Source organism: Phragmites australis, chromosome 4, assembly GCF_958298935.1.
Source record: "Phragmites australis chromosome 4, lpPhrAust1.1, whole genome shotgun sequence".
In the NCBI taxonomy this organism is placed as follows: domain Eukaryota; kingdom Viridiplantae; phylum Streptophyta; class Magnoliopsida; order Poales; family Poaceae; genus Phragmites; species Phragmites australis.
Genome location: NC_084924.1, coordinates 10,221,482 through 10,237,340, shown reverse-complemented (window position 1 = coordinate 10,237,340; position 15,859 = coordinate 10,221,482). Strand labels below are relative to the sequence as shown.

The 15,859-nt window shown below is 40.9% G+C and overlaps 2 protein-coding genes and 1 pseudogene across 4 annotated transcripts; 1 reads left to right on the top strand and 2 right to left on the bottom strand.

Moving 5' to 3' along the window:
• Window positions 1-523: 523 nt before the first annotated feature.
• On the bottom strand, window positions 524-6,260 carry LOC133915639 (beta-glucosidase 8-like). Its single transcript, XM_062358873.1, has 11 exons — window positions 5,902-6,260; window positions 5,312-5,370; window positions 4,794-4,869; window positions 4,622-4,693; window positions 4,447-4,534; window positions 3,168-3,411; window positions 1,956-2,071; window positions 1,648-1,865; window positions 1,519-1,550; window positions 1,303-1,405; window positions 524-1,206 (listed from the first exon to the last, which is right to left on the bottom strand). The coding sequence occupies exons 1-11, from the start codon at window positions 6,158-6,160 to the stop codon at window positions 779-781; spliced, it is 1,695 nt and encodes a 564-aa protein (XP_062214857.1). The 5' UTR covers window positions 6,161-6,260; the 3' UTR covers window positions 524-778.
• Window positions 6,261-6,846: 586 nt separating this feature from the next.
• On the bottom strand, window positions 6,847-13,280 carry LOC133915638 (LRR receptor kinase SERK2-like). 3 transcript variants are annotated; one of them, XM_062358870.1, is made up of 12 exons: window positions 13,047-13,280; window positions 10,879-11,050; window positions 10,643-10,775; window positions 10,211-10,282; window positions 9,837-9,980; window positions 9,682-9,753; window positions 9,518-9,583; window positions 9,367-9,437; window positions 9,103-9,243; window positions 8,250-8,591; window positions 7,561-7,955; window positions 6,847-7,381 (listed from the first exon to the last, which is right to left on the bottom strand). In XM_062358870.1, the coding sequence occupies exons 2-12, from the start codon at window positions 10,940-10,942 to the stop codon at window positions 7,067-7,069; spliced, it is 1,815 nt and encodes a 604-aa protein (XP_062214854.1). In that variant the 5' UTR covers window positions 10,943-11,050; window positions 13,047-13,280; the 3' UTR covers window positions 6,847-7,066. The 3 variants fall into 3 exon arrangements, with proteins under 3 accessions (XP_062214854.1, XP_062214855.1, XP_062214856.1); XM_062358871.1 differs by having other exon boundaries at window positions 10,879-10,993; XM_062358872.1 differs by lacking the exons at window positions 10,643-10,775; window positions 10,879-11,050; window positions 13,047-13,280 and adding an exon at window positions 10,386-10,622.
• Window positions 6,874-6,967, top strand: LOC133917203 (U6 spliceosomal RNA; annotated as a pseudogene).
• Window positions 13,281-15,859: the final 2,579 nt, after the last annotated feature.

Sequence of the window (15,859 nt, the reverse complement as noted above, 5' to 3'; positions counted from 1 at the left end):
ACTCGAATCCTACGCACAACTGACGTGGTAGCAACAGGTTGGTTCAGCAGCAAGCGTCAGAGATGGCTTGATTCACGAAGCATGGAGTGGCTATTCATTGACGCGTCAGCTTTTTAAAATTTGTTTGTAAATTGTGTGGGTAGACATGGTGTTACCGATCTGGAACTGGAACACAAGGTTTACGAGTAAAAGTATTGCATTTTTTTTCCTTCTAGAACACAGCTCCGTCCAAGCTGCCGACGGTTTCCGTACAACACTGAAATTGCTTTTTTCTTTCTTTCCTCACCTTTGTGGCTCACCAGTCACACTCACCATGACGAGAGTTCTAGAAGGCTGTCCCTGCCAAGATTCGAGCCCCATACACCGCACATCTCGTCAAAAAGGCTCTAACAAAAACTCTGGGAAGAGGAGCGGTATTAAAAAAACAAAACACACTCACCATGACGAGAAACTCTCTAAGTCTCAAACAGCATAAAACTTGGCAGTAAACATTAGACAGTCAAAGAGTCGTCTCAGTTTGATCAATGCGAAGTTCAATCTATTCTAAAAAAAACGTGAAGCTCAATCAAAGCAGACACGAAAAGGGTCGATTTATCCGTAAACATGATGTCCGTACAAAGATGGCTCTGAAAGTCTGAATCCTCGCAGAAGGGCGGGAAAAAAGCCCTAAATCATAGTCCGATTCGTACTACAGGTCCCTCTTCGATGCAACTTGTCTGTAAAACGAACATGCTGCTTGCGTCCACTACATGTACTGTTCCAGTAGAAAAAATAATTCCTAAATGGAGGAAACCACGAAGACGGAAGGAAGAAGAAACCACAAGGAAACCAACAGAGGAAGCAACAGGGGAGGGCTACTCGAGGCCGCTGAAGCTGAACCAGCCGGATGAGTGCCTGAAGTTTCTGAACCAGCTTGAGTGCCTGAAGTTTCTGAACCAGCGCCTGAGAGCATGTCTCTGAACCAGTACGCCGAGTCCTTGGGGTACCGCTTGAGCGTCGTGAAATCGACGTAGACGATGCCGAACTTGGACGTGTAGCCCGAAAGCCACTCGAAGTTGTCGAGGAGAGACCACGCGAAATAGGCGACCACGTTTGCGCCATCGTCGATCCCTTTCTTCAGCTCGGTGAGGTAGTTCTTGTAGAACTCAACCCTTACAGTATCGTGCAGGAACTCCTCGCGCGTGAGGTTTCCAGGTTGATCCATTCCTGGTATCATGGCACAATAATTTGGAGGTGCAATTCACTGAGCAGCAGAGACAGGGCAAGCTTTTTTAGTTAAAGGAGATAGGTTGTTTCGAGTACCGTTTTCAGATATAATGATCGTCGGATTTTTGTACTTCTCCTTTAGGTAGTTCACAACTCCATACATGCCCGTTGGGACGATGTAAAGCCAATTGGAATTTGCCTAAACAAGTTGATGCATCATCACGGATTGTCATGTTAGTTTTGCAGTTGCCAATCTTGTAACACAGATAGTCTGATAGAGAATTTAAAAGGTGAGAGGAACAAGCTACATACCAGCTGTCCAATTGTTACGCCATTTCGTTGGACTGCAAAATTTGAAGGGGGAAGAAGAAAGTGATGATATGTTAAGTAACTGTAGTGATGATTTATACATAAAATCAGACCCATAAGTTGCTAACTCACAGTTGTATGAAACACCCCAATCGGACGAATAGCTTGTTGGTGCTTGCTGAGGCGTTTGTTGGTCTGAAATGTAGTAAGCAGTATATTGATTGATCCCGAAATAATCTGCGGAGCCCTTGACTAGCTTAGCTTGTTCAGGAGTGAAACTAGGTAACCGCTCTTTGACAATGTCCTGCATTACCTTTGGATATTGTCCATTTATTAATGGATCAAGAAACCTGAATTGTGGTTGTTTCATTTTGTCAATATGGGTAATTGTGTTCAACCAAAAACTTGAAGTTTGTCGCATATTGCCATTAATATCTTACCAACCAACATGGAAATCCCTGGCCCTTTGTGCTGCTGCTTGGTCTTCTGTTGAGTTGGTAAGAGGTTCATACCAATTGAAGTCTAGAACTATCCCGACCTTGCCTTTCTGACTTGCCTATAGATGAAAAAAGAAGTTATGGATCAGCAAAATCATAGAAAATTATTTTTCACTATAAAATGCACATGCTTCTTCACTTGTCCAAATTGCAAGCAAGTTTTGGATACAAACCACAGGACATGGCAAAAGCATTCCGAGCTTGCAACCAGAAGTGTACTTCACTTTAATCATCATAGTTTTTGTCATTAGATCACTTGGCACAGCATGGAAAATTAGTTCTTTTTTTTGTAGGATAACATGTGGTACAGGATAGTTAACTCAAGTTCAACTGTACTACAAAAATGCTAACTCAAGACACAGAGAGCACAAGGATGCACCTGCCCGCAGTTCAAAAGGGGGAGAAAAATAAGAGTGATTAATTTCAACAAAGTTAATGCCCTCTTGTTTCTACTAGACTGTAGGATCAATAGTACAATAGCTGTTGGCCATAAGACGATAAAGAGGGAAAATTACAAACTATCTGTTTAAGCATTAAGAACAACAAAAAATTAGAGGACTTTTACAGTACACCTAAATGAGTGCATACCGTCCATTTTCTTTATCCGATGGCTTAGATTGGCCCAATAATACTCTATCGTCCATCAGTATCATGGGTATCATTAAAGAGTATCATGGGTATCATAAGGGTAGGATTGGAAAAAAAACTACAATAAACTTGTAAATTATATGTTTAATTAGGGAAGATCAAAATGTTAGTTTATTCTTCGGATAAGCTTTCACTTATTCTGTTCATTTCATTTATTAGGGTTTCCACCCTCCGTCGGTCGGTCGATGATGGGTGACGAAAGTCCGAAGTCCGGTCAGTAAATGACGTAATTACCCCTAAGGGTATCAAGATAATTACAATAATATCTACTAAAATGGACGGTTAGATCACAACAATGATACTCTCCATCATCTAGTATCATAGTGTACTGTAAAGGTTCTCAATTAACACCTGCAGGTTCAGTCAGTTTGTTAGACTGTCTGTGCAACTGTTTCCAGTATTTGTTTTTGCCGTAGTCTCGCAGATATGCAAATTATCCAGCTACTAACACCGAAAAAAGTCAGTGAAATTGTTTCTATTTGTTTTATCTTCTTTACTAGAACATACCTGGTACTTGCTGCGGTATCTTGCAACTGCAGTAGCATGAGATAAGAGAATGTTATGAACAGCAGTGTAAGGCTCTGTTGCTGAGTTCCCACCGGCAGTGCATTTGGTGCACCGATTAGGGGGGTTTGTCCCAGTATCATAGCCAAGTAATGCTACTATCCTTGGCTCATTCAATGTAAACCAGTTCTTGACTCGATCGCCAAAAGTCTTGAAACAGAAATCGGCATAGTCAGCAAATATGTCCCTGCAAAAAATAATATTAAGAAAATTCCCTACTTCTTTACAAATTATGATAAGAGCAAATGAAATATATATTTATATATATATTTATATTGTATATCTATTATGTGCCTAGGCGCACTGTAGTTCACTGTTGCGTCATCCCGCAATTACGATCCAAAAAACAGTATAATTACGACTCACAAGATATGTCAGTTACTATAAACATATATGGTTGTAACTGGGTACCTTATCTAGTCGTAATTATACATTTTTTTTTGTCATGTGATCACAACTGGGTCACCTCTGCGCACACCCCTAGTTACAATCCAAAAAGCAGTTTAGTTGCTATCATAACTGATTTTTTTTATCATGTGATCATAACTCAACTATCTGTGCTGTCGTAACTGACTATTTTCTTAGTCGTAACTGTGATCGCAACTGGGTCACCTCTGCGCACACCCCAGTTACGATCCAAAAGACAGTATAGTTGCTATCGTAACTGAATTTTTTATCATGTGATCGTAACTCAACTATCTGTGCTGTCGTAACTGACTATTTTCTTAATCGTAACTGGGGGTGACGCAGCAGTAAACTACAATGCTTCTCGTAATTATACATTTTTTATCATGTGATCGTAACTCACCTATATGTGTTGTCGTAACTGTGGTGGTGCAAAGGTGGCTGCAACAACTGAGGGTGGCGCAACGTAGTTCACTGTTGCACCTAGGCGCAGAATAAACTCGTTGTGTGTGTGTGTATAGAGAGAGAGAACAATAAAGCTTCATAATTGTCCATGCAGGTAAAACGTAAAAGTACTAAGGCCACCATCAAATTTGGTTGCTAACTTGCTATTAATGCAAAATATCAAGTTTAAACCACCACCCATCTTCTAATCATTGCAACGGGATAAGTGGCAATTTTCCCGGTACAAGTTGATATGCATTAATCAACAATGAACCCTCGAATTTCAACTATGTATGTATGGAATGTAGGCAAGGCCATATAGTACAAGATTCAACATGTAGTAACAAAGATAAGAGTGCTGTTTCTGACTTACACAATTTTCGGGCTTAACCAGCCTTTATACTTTTTCTCGAGGGCAAGTGGAAGATCATAGTGGTTAAGGTTGGCATAAGGAGTAAGCCCTGCTCAGTTTGAAGGGAACATTCGGAGAGGAACATAATGTTTCCATCAAATCTTTGAAGGTTGAACTTTCGTGTTTGAATCCCTACCTTGCTTAAGCATGTAGTCTATAAGATTGTTGTAATATGCTACACCTTCTTCATTAACTCTTCCTTCGCCATCTACATCAACAAAATGCATCAACGGATCTAATAAGAAACTCATGAGTAGTCCACTAAACAGTTCAAGTAGATGTTGTTGGTAGAGTCGGGTTTTATGTACCTGGGAAGATTCTGGACCAGGAGATTGAAAACCGATATGCATCAAAATTCAGGTTTTTCATGAGATCAACATCTTCCTGTAAGGACACCAAAAGTCAGACAGAATTTTTTTCGAGGACACATCAGATTGAGAGAACTAATTCTTGGTTCCAGAATTTCTTAATTTAATGCCTCATGATTTTCCAAAAACATAGATTCTAAAGCAGTTCGATGCATCAAGCCTAGCTATGTCAAATTAAACACAAGTAACTCTAGCCTTAATAAAAGCTTCTTTCCAGATTTGAGTTCACATGGAGCCCTCTATTTTGTCATGTTTGTTTTATGTCTGAAAGGAATATGGATAGCAGTTCCTTCTAAAAAATATGGATAGTAACTGTGCAACGGAAAGCACCCTCACGGCCAGGAAAATAAGTATTCAAGAACCATCAATCAACTTAAAACTTAGGCAATAAATTTTATGTACATGTAACCCAAATGGGATTCAAAAACAGAGGTGGGACCCATCTGATTGTCATGTACCTTGTAGCGATGATATTCATCTGTTGTAACATCTGCATTCGCATTCTCTGCAATATTTCCTGCTCATTACACATATGACAAAGTTAGCATCCACTAATTTCTCAAGTACAAGCTTGTAGATCCCATCCTCAGCTTGAGATTTGACTTTTGAGGCACAATTCCCAGTGTTTCCATCCTCACTACTATCTGAGCCAACCAAATGGCAATGCAGTTCCATCCATCTTTGATCGCTTTTTGCGCACTGACTAGTGATCACTACGGCGAACGCAAAGTAATTACTCCCTCTGATTGCAAATATAGGTCGTTTTAGCCTCCTCAACTATTCTCTAAATATAAGTCATTCTCAAACTTCTATGTATTTTTTTCTCTTTTGTTCCCTTCTTACCCTTGTTTAATAAATGCTACCACTCTCACAGACGAATACGTTATATTTTCCAATGCAGAATAAATAAGGGGCAACAAGGTCATTTGATCTAAGTCTAAAATAACCTACCTCCGAGGAAGTACTTGCGAATCACTGTGCATAGCAGTCAAACAAGGATCTGCTTTACTAGTGAAGTATATTGTCTACTGGTGATGCGATGCATTACCGGGGGTGTGGACGAAGGGGTCCCAGATGCAGGGCCCGCGGCCGCCGGACGCCGCCATGCCCTCGACCTGGTACGCGGACGCCGCCGTCCCGAACACGAACCCCTTGGGGAACGCCGCCCGGCTGAGCCCGCCCGTGTCTGCCCCCACGGCACGGACGCGGAACCCATGGCCACCAAGCGGCACGAGGGCCAGGGCCAGTAGCAGCAGCTGCAGTAGGCAATGCGCCGGCGGAGCGGCAGCCGCCGCGGCGCCCATCATAGCAGCTCGGTCGCCTTACTCTCACCCTCTCGAAGTCAGAGTCAGTCACTCTCGTCGGTGGGAAGTGAGCAGCTTTTGGCAGCGTGCGGGTTTTTTTTAATCTCACCGGTGTTTGCTCCTGATATAGCACGTGACGCGGCCCTTTTTGCCTCTGTTCGGTCGGTGCCGGCCACTCGGGTTGCCGGGCTGGCGAGCTGATCCGCCGACGCTGCTCGGCGCGCTGATGATTGATTGTAGCGGGAGGCGTGCGTCGCCGAGGATTATTACGGCAGCTCAGGTAGGGGCGAAGCTAGCGCCAAAACCATCGGTTGCACCACTTTCTTCTACATAATGTAACACATGTAATTTCATAGTAACATGCGGTAAATATGAGTTTGTATCCACTTCACGGTGGTGCATGTGCACGGCCAAAAACCAACTTAGGGTTAGATTCTTAAGCAAGTTGGGCAAATGTAAATAGTCAACACAAAGCACATGTAGCACAAACAACTAGACAATCTCGGCTTCGTCAAACCGACGCTTACATGTGATTTCAGCCCGGTGGCAGGAGAACGAGCCGTTCAGGTGTGAGCGCTACCACCGGGTTCGATTCTCAGAATTGAACTCGGGTTTCACTGTATGTTTATCCTCAAGTTGCTTGTAAGATAGATAGTAGGCGTAACATAGGGTACGCATACACATACACGTTAAGTAAGATATGTATATTTGCACACTAAGGATAAGACCTTTCAATGTCTTAATTAGAACGATACAAACAAAATTATCATGGCCCCTGTGCAAGGATGATATAAAAAAAAACATCCTTATACACATCACACGAAGTAGCAGAAAATTTGCTAACAAGTTTCACAAGATTGCAATATATGTTAGCACTGCAACGACAAGCTACATTTGACTGTGAGGTCCTTATCTGCCAGCGGATAGTTCGATTGCGTCCTGGTTGTAAATGGAGTCCTCGCCCCAGTCGAACCGCTGCTGCATCCGCTCGTAGTCCTGCCGCCTCGTCACCTCAACCTGTTGCCACTCTTCCCACCGCTCGGTCAGGCCCTCCCCTTCGAGCATCCGGACGACCTCGGACATGGACGGGCGATCCTCGGGCGAGGCTTGGGTGCAGAGCAGCGCAACCTGGATCATCATCTCAACCTCCTGCCCGTTGTAATTACTGTTTACGTTGCGGTCGACGATGGCGTCTAGATGCCCTTCTCGTTGCAGCTTCTTGACCTGCACATTCGCAGCAAAATCATAATGACGTAATGCCAAAACAAAATGTCGTGAGGCGTGTGCACTTTCATCAAAACAGCGCAAGCAAATAATGGGATGATCTTGAAGCTCCTTATGCACAAAATAACTTCAGATAACAGCCTGAATCGATCCATTATAGAAGAGTGGAATGGGCTTACATGATCAAGCAACAACACATCGTCTTCTTCCTCCAAGCGTGAAAAGTCGATGGCACGCTGTCCTGTTACTAGTTCAAGAAGCATTATGCCATAACCAAAAACATCCGTTTTCTCAGATGACTTTCCTGTGGACAGATATTCAGGTGCAATGTGACCCATAGTTCCACGGACTTGAGTAGTCACAGATGTCTTCTGTACATCCACCAGCTTGGCCAAGCCAAAATCACCAACAACCGGTTCAAAATCTTCATCAAGCAAGACGTTGGCAGCCTTGACATCACGATGTATAATCTTAGGATTGCAGTGCTCGTGCAGATACTCCAGTCCACGTGCTGTGCCTATAGCCACTCGCTTCCTTGCAGACCAATATAATATTGGTTCCCCAGGTTTAAATTCTAAATCGTCCAACACAATGAGCACATATTAGAAAAGAAAATGGATTATTGAAAAAAAAATCACTATGGATGGGAAATAGCAAAAGTTGTGAAAGTTTTCCACTCATGGATGTATACAGTGCAATATACATTAACAAAACTAGTTGTACATACATAGTAATAAGATACAGCTAGGATGTAAAAAAATAGTAGATTGACTATGACCTATCAAATCAGCAAAAATGATTCTCATACTGTAAGTGTAGAAGTGTACGTAATGAAAAAAAGTAAGTGATTGGTTAAGAAATTAAGGACCTCGTACACGGTAGGCCACACTAAGATTCTGCATGAAAGGATAAACAAGTAGGCGCTCTGTTTGTGTTGTACAGAAGCCAATCAATCTTAAAAGATTCCGGTGAACTGCAACGCTAATCAGCTCGACTTCACGCAAAAAGGCAGCCTCTCCACCAGGACTTTCATAATCAGTTAACCGTTTTACAGCAATCTTAGTACCATCTGGAAGTGCTCCTTTATATACTTTCCCAAACCCCCCTTGTCCAAGAACATTTTTCTCACTGAAATTGTCAGTTGCAAGTTGCAATTCTCGCCATGCAAATCTTTTCAACTGGCCAAATGCGATTCTTCTATCATCCTCACCTGGGTACCATAAGTAATCAGATCGGTTAGTTAAATGCAAATGCGTACCAACAATACCTTACAAATTTGTATGGTTGACATGGTCTCTCAGAAACACAGTTGCATATGCTTTTATGAGACGATTGATTAGTAGAGGTGGTAAACATTAAACTGTTTGCATATATTGCCCGCTAATTTTGTCCCTGTGCCAGCACCAGTACCAAACTGGTGCAGTAAGCAGAATGTGCCAGTGAAAACTAGTTTGTTAGCATGCATAAGCATGTTCTGGAAACACTACCTCAGCTGCATTAAGTATACAATATACCTACCTCAGCTGCATTAAAAAAAACACTACCTGAGTTCAGAAACCCATATCCCTGCCAGAGCTTATTGGTTTTCTGGTTTAATACATGACGAAATGATGATGGTGAATCACATCTTTTCTTTTCTTACAAAAATGCTAATGAACAAGACTTAAAATCCTTAGCTGCAGTAAAGTGATTAAAAAAAAATTATGCAGCAAATACACTACCTGATACATCCACAAAAACTTCACGTAGATGGCTTTTCCTCCTTCCATTACAGATAATAAATAGAGACCCTAAGATGAATAGCCCCATCACTCCTCCAACTGTTCCAAACACAATGCCTATTTTCGAACCACGGGATGAACCTATCAAAAAGTGAAAAGATTATCAGATGCCACAAAATTATTTGATAGACATCCAAACGAAAGCCTGTAATCTGTGCTATTTGACTAATGTACAATAACGAACAGAAGCATATGGCTTGTTACCTTGGTAAGACACATTTGAGGCACAAGGATGGAGGAAATTTGCTCCACAAGTCAAGTTATTACCTGAAAAACTGTGAAGGAAATGAACCTTTGTTAGCCCTCAAAATCAACAAAAAAAATGGACATAAATGTTATAGTGATCCCACATTACTTGTAACGTGCAACTTGAAACAGTTGAGCAGGTATTTGACCAGATAGCTTATTGTAAGCTAGCCGACTGCCATCATTAAAAAAACAGTTAGTCAATATATGACACGAATACATATATGTGGATTCCTATGAGCAAAAACCACTAATATTAGTATTAATCCTTACATGTCTGTCAAGCTTGAGATGCCTGCTAGCGTATCAGGAATAGATCCATTGAGATTGTTCTGACTCAGTATCCTTGTTAAGAAACAGAAAGGGAAAACGGGAATGTCAAGTCATTGAACATTCATAAACAAAGGAATAAGGATTTCAGTACATACAGAAGCTCGAGCTTTGAAAGCTGGCCAAGAGAAGCTGGTATTGGCCCAACCAACAGGTTCTCTTCCAAATCTAAGATTGTCAAACGAGAGAGGTTGCCAAACTGCTCTGGTATGCCACCGGTGATTTTGTTACCAGGCAAGGACCTGCAATATCATACATTACAGCGATTGACAAGACCTGATGAGAATGGTGACGTGACATAACAACACAACTATCACTTCATCTAGCAAGCAAAAAAAAAACTTACACCCAGGATTTCTCATGTGCTAATCAAGTAATCGGTTGAATAGAATCCTAAGATACAGAGGCTATTACATCGCAATCACCACCTAACATCTGAAGGAACATCATCAATTTAGAAGAGCCCACTTACAGAACATTCAAATATTCGAGCTCTCCAATTCTTGATGACAGAACTCCAGTAAATCCCATAGTAGCCAATGTTCTGCAGGAGGCCATCAGGTAAGATAAACTCAGAAGTCAGAAGAAATTGGATGCCTTAATAAGAAATGTGCATAACAAGGTCAAGAGAAGTGTTGGTGGATTACCAAAAAAAAATGAAGTAAATATGCTTTCACCACTGTCATATAGCTCAATTATGAGTTTCGCACATCAATGTATTGCAGATCGCATGTGCAAGTGCATCAAAGTTAATAATTGCGTGCTCAAGCAAATAACTTTCAAATGAAACTTGGACTTGTCAGAAACCTTTAGAGCTCATGTAGTGAATGCCTTTTTTTTCAAAAATAAGATAGTAAACAAACAAAAATAAGAGTGACAAGAAACGTCAACTGCTGCAACTTACACTTGCACAACATTGTTGTTACTGTCACAAATAACAGAATTCCAAGTGCAGGGGTTAACTTGATTTTGGTTCCAGTCAGAAAGCTGACTGCCAGTAGCATTCAGTTTCAGCTTCATATCATATAGTGCATCACCTAAGGAAAAAAAAGAAAGAAATTTCTTTATTATCCATCTAAAGTTCAGAAACCTTTAGAGCTCATTGTAATGAAATACACAAATAATAGACCCGTGAATAACCTTGACGATCAGATGCAGAAAACCGGAGCAGAGACACAATTATGACGATGCTGAGAAGCTCCATCTTCCTTCTATTCTAACTGTAGCATCAATGGAGTTTCTTGGTAAAACTTGCCTGGCGAGAAAACATACATAAACTGATCATGGTAGCAGCAACCCCAGCTGTCCCAGGCTGAACCAGTTAACAAGCAAAGTCACAAATCAGTTCATTGTTGAGCACACAATAATGAAGAAGGAAGGCACATATATTTCAAGTTGTCAATTACAAAAATATCATCAGAGACGACAGAGGGAGGGCTACAAGAGAGTAATATCCCTTTTGTACTTGTTTGGAAGGCATTAATTAGTATGATAGTATCCATACGGGAGTAGTAGCATATATGGAGTTAGCAGAAGGTTTGCTTAGTTGTGCTGAAATGAAATTACAAGCACACATTTGTTTCCGTTTCAGAAATAAACCGAGACAGATACTTGAATGGAGTAAACGCAGTGAAACTTGCAAAGTATTATTTCCAAAATACTACACAACATAAGCACATGGTTCCATTATAGGTATGGGACCGAAGAACCCCCACCCCTGAGATCAACCCGAGAAACCAAGTGGATATATACTTTGGTTTATATGTGATGAGTCATTGGCAAAGATTGAGTAAGTTGAATTTGGTTTGCATTAGCATGTCTATGTATTACAATGTATGATTATGATTATGACTAACCGGAGATGGAGAGAAATAGAGTTGAAGAAACTTGTGTGCTTGTCTTATGATGTGTATGTGATGGATGCAACTTGACGATCGACAAATAATAAGGGCTAAGCGAGGTACTTGGTGTTGAACGATCAAGAAAGCCAGGCGGAGTCAAGGGTGATTCTAGCTGTACACGTGAAGAGCAAGCAAAGCTTGAGAAGATGGATGTAGATAGCGTGTTGATAAAGTCAAGTGAAAGGGATACCGATGCAAGTGATAAGATGGCTCGAGGGATCAAAAACGGAAGAGACTTACCGGTGGTAAAGATCGTAAGACTGAGTATGCGTGTTATCATCAGGAAGGTTACTTGGGATGCAAGAAATCTAAGAAACTTGGGATGCAAGAAATCTAGAATCTAGGTTACTTGGGATACAAAAAATCTAGGAAACTTGGGATGTAAAGAAGCTCTTAATGCTTATAAATATAAGGTGAGGGTTGTGAGAGCCTCCTTGAGACATCTGCTTGAGAGTTGAGTTCTAGGGTTTTAGAAGAGAAAGAGAGGAATGCTTAGCCTATGGTCTATGTGAGAGTCATTTATCCAAAACCACTTTGTAATCAGCTGAAAATACAATATTCCTTTGCAATTAATGAATATTGTGTTTCCTCTTACCCGTGTGTCTATCTCCTAGTTTCACTCTCTTAGCTCCCTTGCATAATTACAAGTTTTTCAGTTGTGTTGTGTTTTTCGTTTTTGTTGGAGAGCTGAATTTTTTGTATTGTGTTGAAGTTATTCTTTTTATTGCTAGAGGTATAAGAATCATCTATAAGTTAGTTGTGAACTATTTCTTACCTCTAGATTCATCAACTTAAAGAGTTTCTTCATCCGGTGCCTAGTTATTTGGATTTGAGTGTTTTCTCATCGATTGCAAGTTTTTGTGAATTATAACACTTGAAATTGTTTTTTATAGAACCTAGAATTCAGATCCATCCATTGAAACTGATCAAAACAATCTTTTCGGAGATATTCGGTGTGATTTATTCTTGTTTCTCTCAGTTCCTTACTTCTATTTTTATTTGAGACGCGCTGGATAAAATATCAGGATAGACCTTTCAAAAATTTGTTGATGCTCTTATTCACTCTATCTAGTCGCATTCCTTGGTCTACACAACCTGACAAACCCTGAGATGGTATCAAAATATCTGGATATAGACATAGCCCCAGAGTTCCCAAATTTACTTTAGAAGTTGATTTCTTGAACGAATTACAGGCTTGACAGGATCAAATTGAGCGTTTCCAGGGTCTAGCAGAAAACTGAATCCCAGCGACAGCGGAAGGATAACCTAGAATTCGAGTCAAGCAAGCTCCAATTCGAGAGGGAAGCAGGGTTAAGACTTTGGCACCAAATCTGATTCTTATCTTACTGGTTAGCTCTAGTGCTTCAGAGAGAGAGAGAGAGAGAGAGAGAGAGAGAGACTACTCACCTCCCTCCGGCTCAGGGCTCGCTCGCCGCCGCGCTGCAAGGTTCGCGGGTTCACGCCGCCTCCCCCATCTCCGCCTCCGTCGCCAACACGCAGGTAAAGACGTAGGTGGACTGAGCCGGTTTACCGCCCCCACCCGAGGCGCCGGAATTGACCGCTGCTGCAGAGTGTGCAGACTGCAGTGCTGCTGTTCCGAAACGGGAACCCATTTCTTTTTGGCGTAGCGCCACTCGGGTTAGCAGTCCGATTGGTGGGTGGGTGGATCTCTCGAACCTCACTTTTCTCGCCCTACGGATAAGGTGGGACTTCGGCGGATGCTGCTGCTGCCGCCGCCGTTACAGTGGCGGACTCAGGATTTTGTGATTGAGTATTTAATATTAAAAAAAATATTCAATCTAAAATACGAGAAATCTATAGTAGCGTAAATTTTAAAGTATAAATTGTTCGTAGTAGAGAAGTTTCAACTAATTAAGAGAAATTACAAAATATTTAAAAGAAAATTATAATTTAACTTTGTGTTCCTTTATGGCTTGGAAGCGTTAAATGATGTCACTATCTTTAACTTGCATAAAAAATTCACGCTCAACTGCTGACTGCCGAACTGGACAGTCACAATATGAAGATTATGAACTCTTGATGCTTGTTGCTGTGGTATGAGAAGATGGGCTCTTTCTAATTAATAGGCCGAGTGGAGGATGGATAGTAGCTTGGGCTCACGATTTGCTAGGTGATATGATAAATTGAAGCAGCAAACAAGTAAGTTGGTCTAACTAGATATATATATACGTAGTATAGCTGCTATATAATCAATTTTTTTGCAAAAAAGTTGGGTATTCAATTGAATACCCATGCATCATGGTGGGTCCGCCCATGCGCCGTTAATTGGGCTCACTTTGCATGCGTTTGGTTTTTCGGACAAGATTTTACAGCATTGTATTATATAAATAGTTTGAGAGGAAAATGTTGAGTCAAATTTTATTTATTGAAATGAATAGTGATTGGTTAGCTATATATGTTTAGATAAGTTGAACTAATTTTCTATTTGATTGACTGAATGTAAGTTCGTATGAACGGATATAAAAATTAAGATTGTGATTGGTTACTGATATAAATATGATTTTATGACACTGAAAAGTGAACCTATCTGTATGAGCACATACTGAGCCTACATCTACCAGATTAGGATGAAACTGTATATTTGTATTCGGTAGGCTATGGTTGCAATAATGGATTCGAACATCCAAACATATTTCTATTAGTAAAGACTAGTTTCCAACCATGCGGGCATTCACTCGGTGGCCTGCACCATCGCTTCCGCGGCCCGCACATGGCACACCTCTCTCATTCTCCATTATTCCCTATCGCTCTTTTCTCCTCATCCCCTCTGCTCGTTCCTCTCCCAAGTCAATCTATCATCCCTTCTGATGGTTCTTCCTACAAATCAATTGCTCATGTCATTCCTCTTCCAATCAATTGCTCATCCCCTTTGCTCATTCTTTCCCCAAATTCTTTCCTTTCTCTGGGACAAGGGTGAGATTAGGTCACAAATCAACCAGATCTAGCAGTTAGAAGGTGCAGCTGACGGTTAGTGTAGTTTTCGGCGGCCGAGAGGAGATTCTCACCTTCGTCGAAGTCTGGAAATAGGTCGAATCCGCTGCCTGTGCACCCATGTTGTCCAGGGTGTGGCTTCCTCCGCTCATTCCTTCCCAAAATCTCTCTCTCTCTCTCTCTCTCTCTCTCTCTCTCTCTCTCTCTCTCTCTCTCTCTCTCTCTCTCTCTCTCGTTGTTGTAAGGGTGAGGTCAGGTCCCAAGTCTACCAAATTTGGCAACTAAACGGCGCAACTAATTGTTGGTGAGGTTTCTGTTGGCCGTGACAAGGTGCTCGTCTTTGTCCGAACAGAGGTAGGATCTGCCGTCCGTGCACCCTTGTTGCCCAGGAGATGGAAAGCCACTTCAAATCTAGCGTGATGGTAGCCCAAGCTCTAGGTCTAGACAGCTTGTTTCCCACTGCACCCTACCTATGAGTGTTACGATAGATCATCGAGCTCTGATGATATCACCATTTTGCAGCGATTTGCTTTTAGGATTATGTAAATTTGCCTAGGAACAGCTTTTCGGAGGTATGAAATTGCTTCAATTTTGCCTAGGTAATGGATAAAATTGCTTTTTCAATTTTATATGTAGTTATCCAAATTTTGCTTCTCAAAGTCACATAATTTGCGTGCAAATGTTCTGTTGATTTGGTTTTTTCAATCCTAACTCTGAGCTGCCTTTTGTTTCTTAGTTGGAACAATTGATTTGCTTACACATAATTGTACTTTTGCTTACTGATTTGTTCCTTTTCAAAGAATCTATATTTTTATGTTTGTTCGTATAACTGATTGAATGAACATCTAGTATACTGTCATAGCATATGTGCTTGTTAGTTTGAGACGACCATGTAATGTATGTCTATTTTTTTCATGATGATGATATGATGTTTTATTTCTCAGATTTATCAGTTATGTAGGTATACCAATTAATTATATTATGCAGGCAAATTAACGATAGCATGCAGCCAGATTAATTATATCCCATAGGCACATATATACTAATATGTCGACAACTTTAGCATATATATGGGCAAATGGAAGACATGAAAATTTCTATTGGTGCCATTATATAGATTCTTTTAGATACCTTACTGTAGCTGTTTACTTAGGAGGCTTTTTATTTTTAGGAATTTCACTTGTTGAGAAAGTATGAGGAAGTTGACATGACAGCTTCAATTGCCCTATATCTTGGTGTATCTTTTGGATCTGTGCAAAATATTTTGT

Coding starts and splice junctions, on each gene's coding strand:
- LOC133915639 (XM_062358873.1), bottom strand. CDS start 6,160: ATGATGGGCGCCGCGGCGGCTGCCGCTCCGCCGGCGCATTGCCTACTG. Junction 5,371..5,901: donor CCCCTTCGTCCACACCCCCG/GTAATGCATCGC, acceptor TGTAATGAGCAG/GAAATATTGCAGAGAATGCG. Junction 2,072..3,167: donor GATACCGCAGCAAGTACCAG/GTATGTTCTAGT, acceptor TTTCATCTATAG/GCAAGTCAGAAAGGCAAGGT.
- LOC133915638 (XM_062358870.1), bottom strand. CDS start 10,942: ATGGAGCTTCTCAGCATCGTCATAATTGTGTCTCTGCTCCGGTTTTCT. Junction 9,754..9,836: donor CTTTCAAAGCTCGAGCTTCT/GTATGTACTGAA, acceptor TTTCTTAACAAG/GATACTGAGTCAGAACAATC. Junction 7,956..8,249: donor TGTGGCCTACCGTGTACGAG/GTCCTTAATTTC, acceptor TGGACGATTTAG/AATTTAAACCTGGGGAACCA.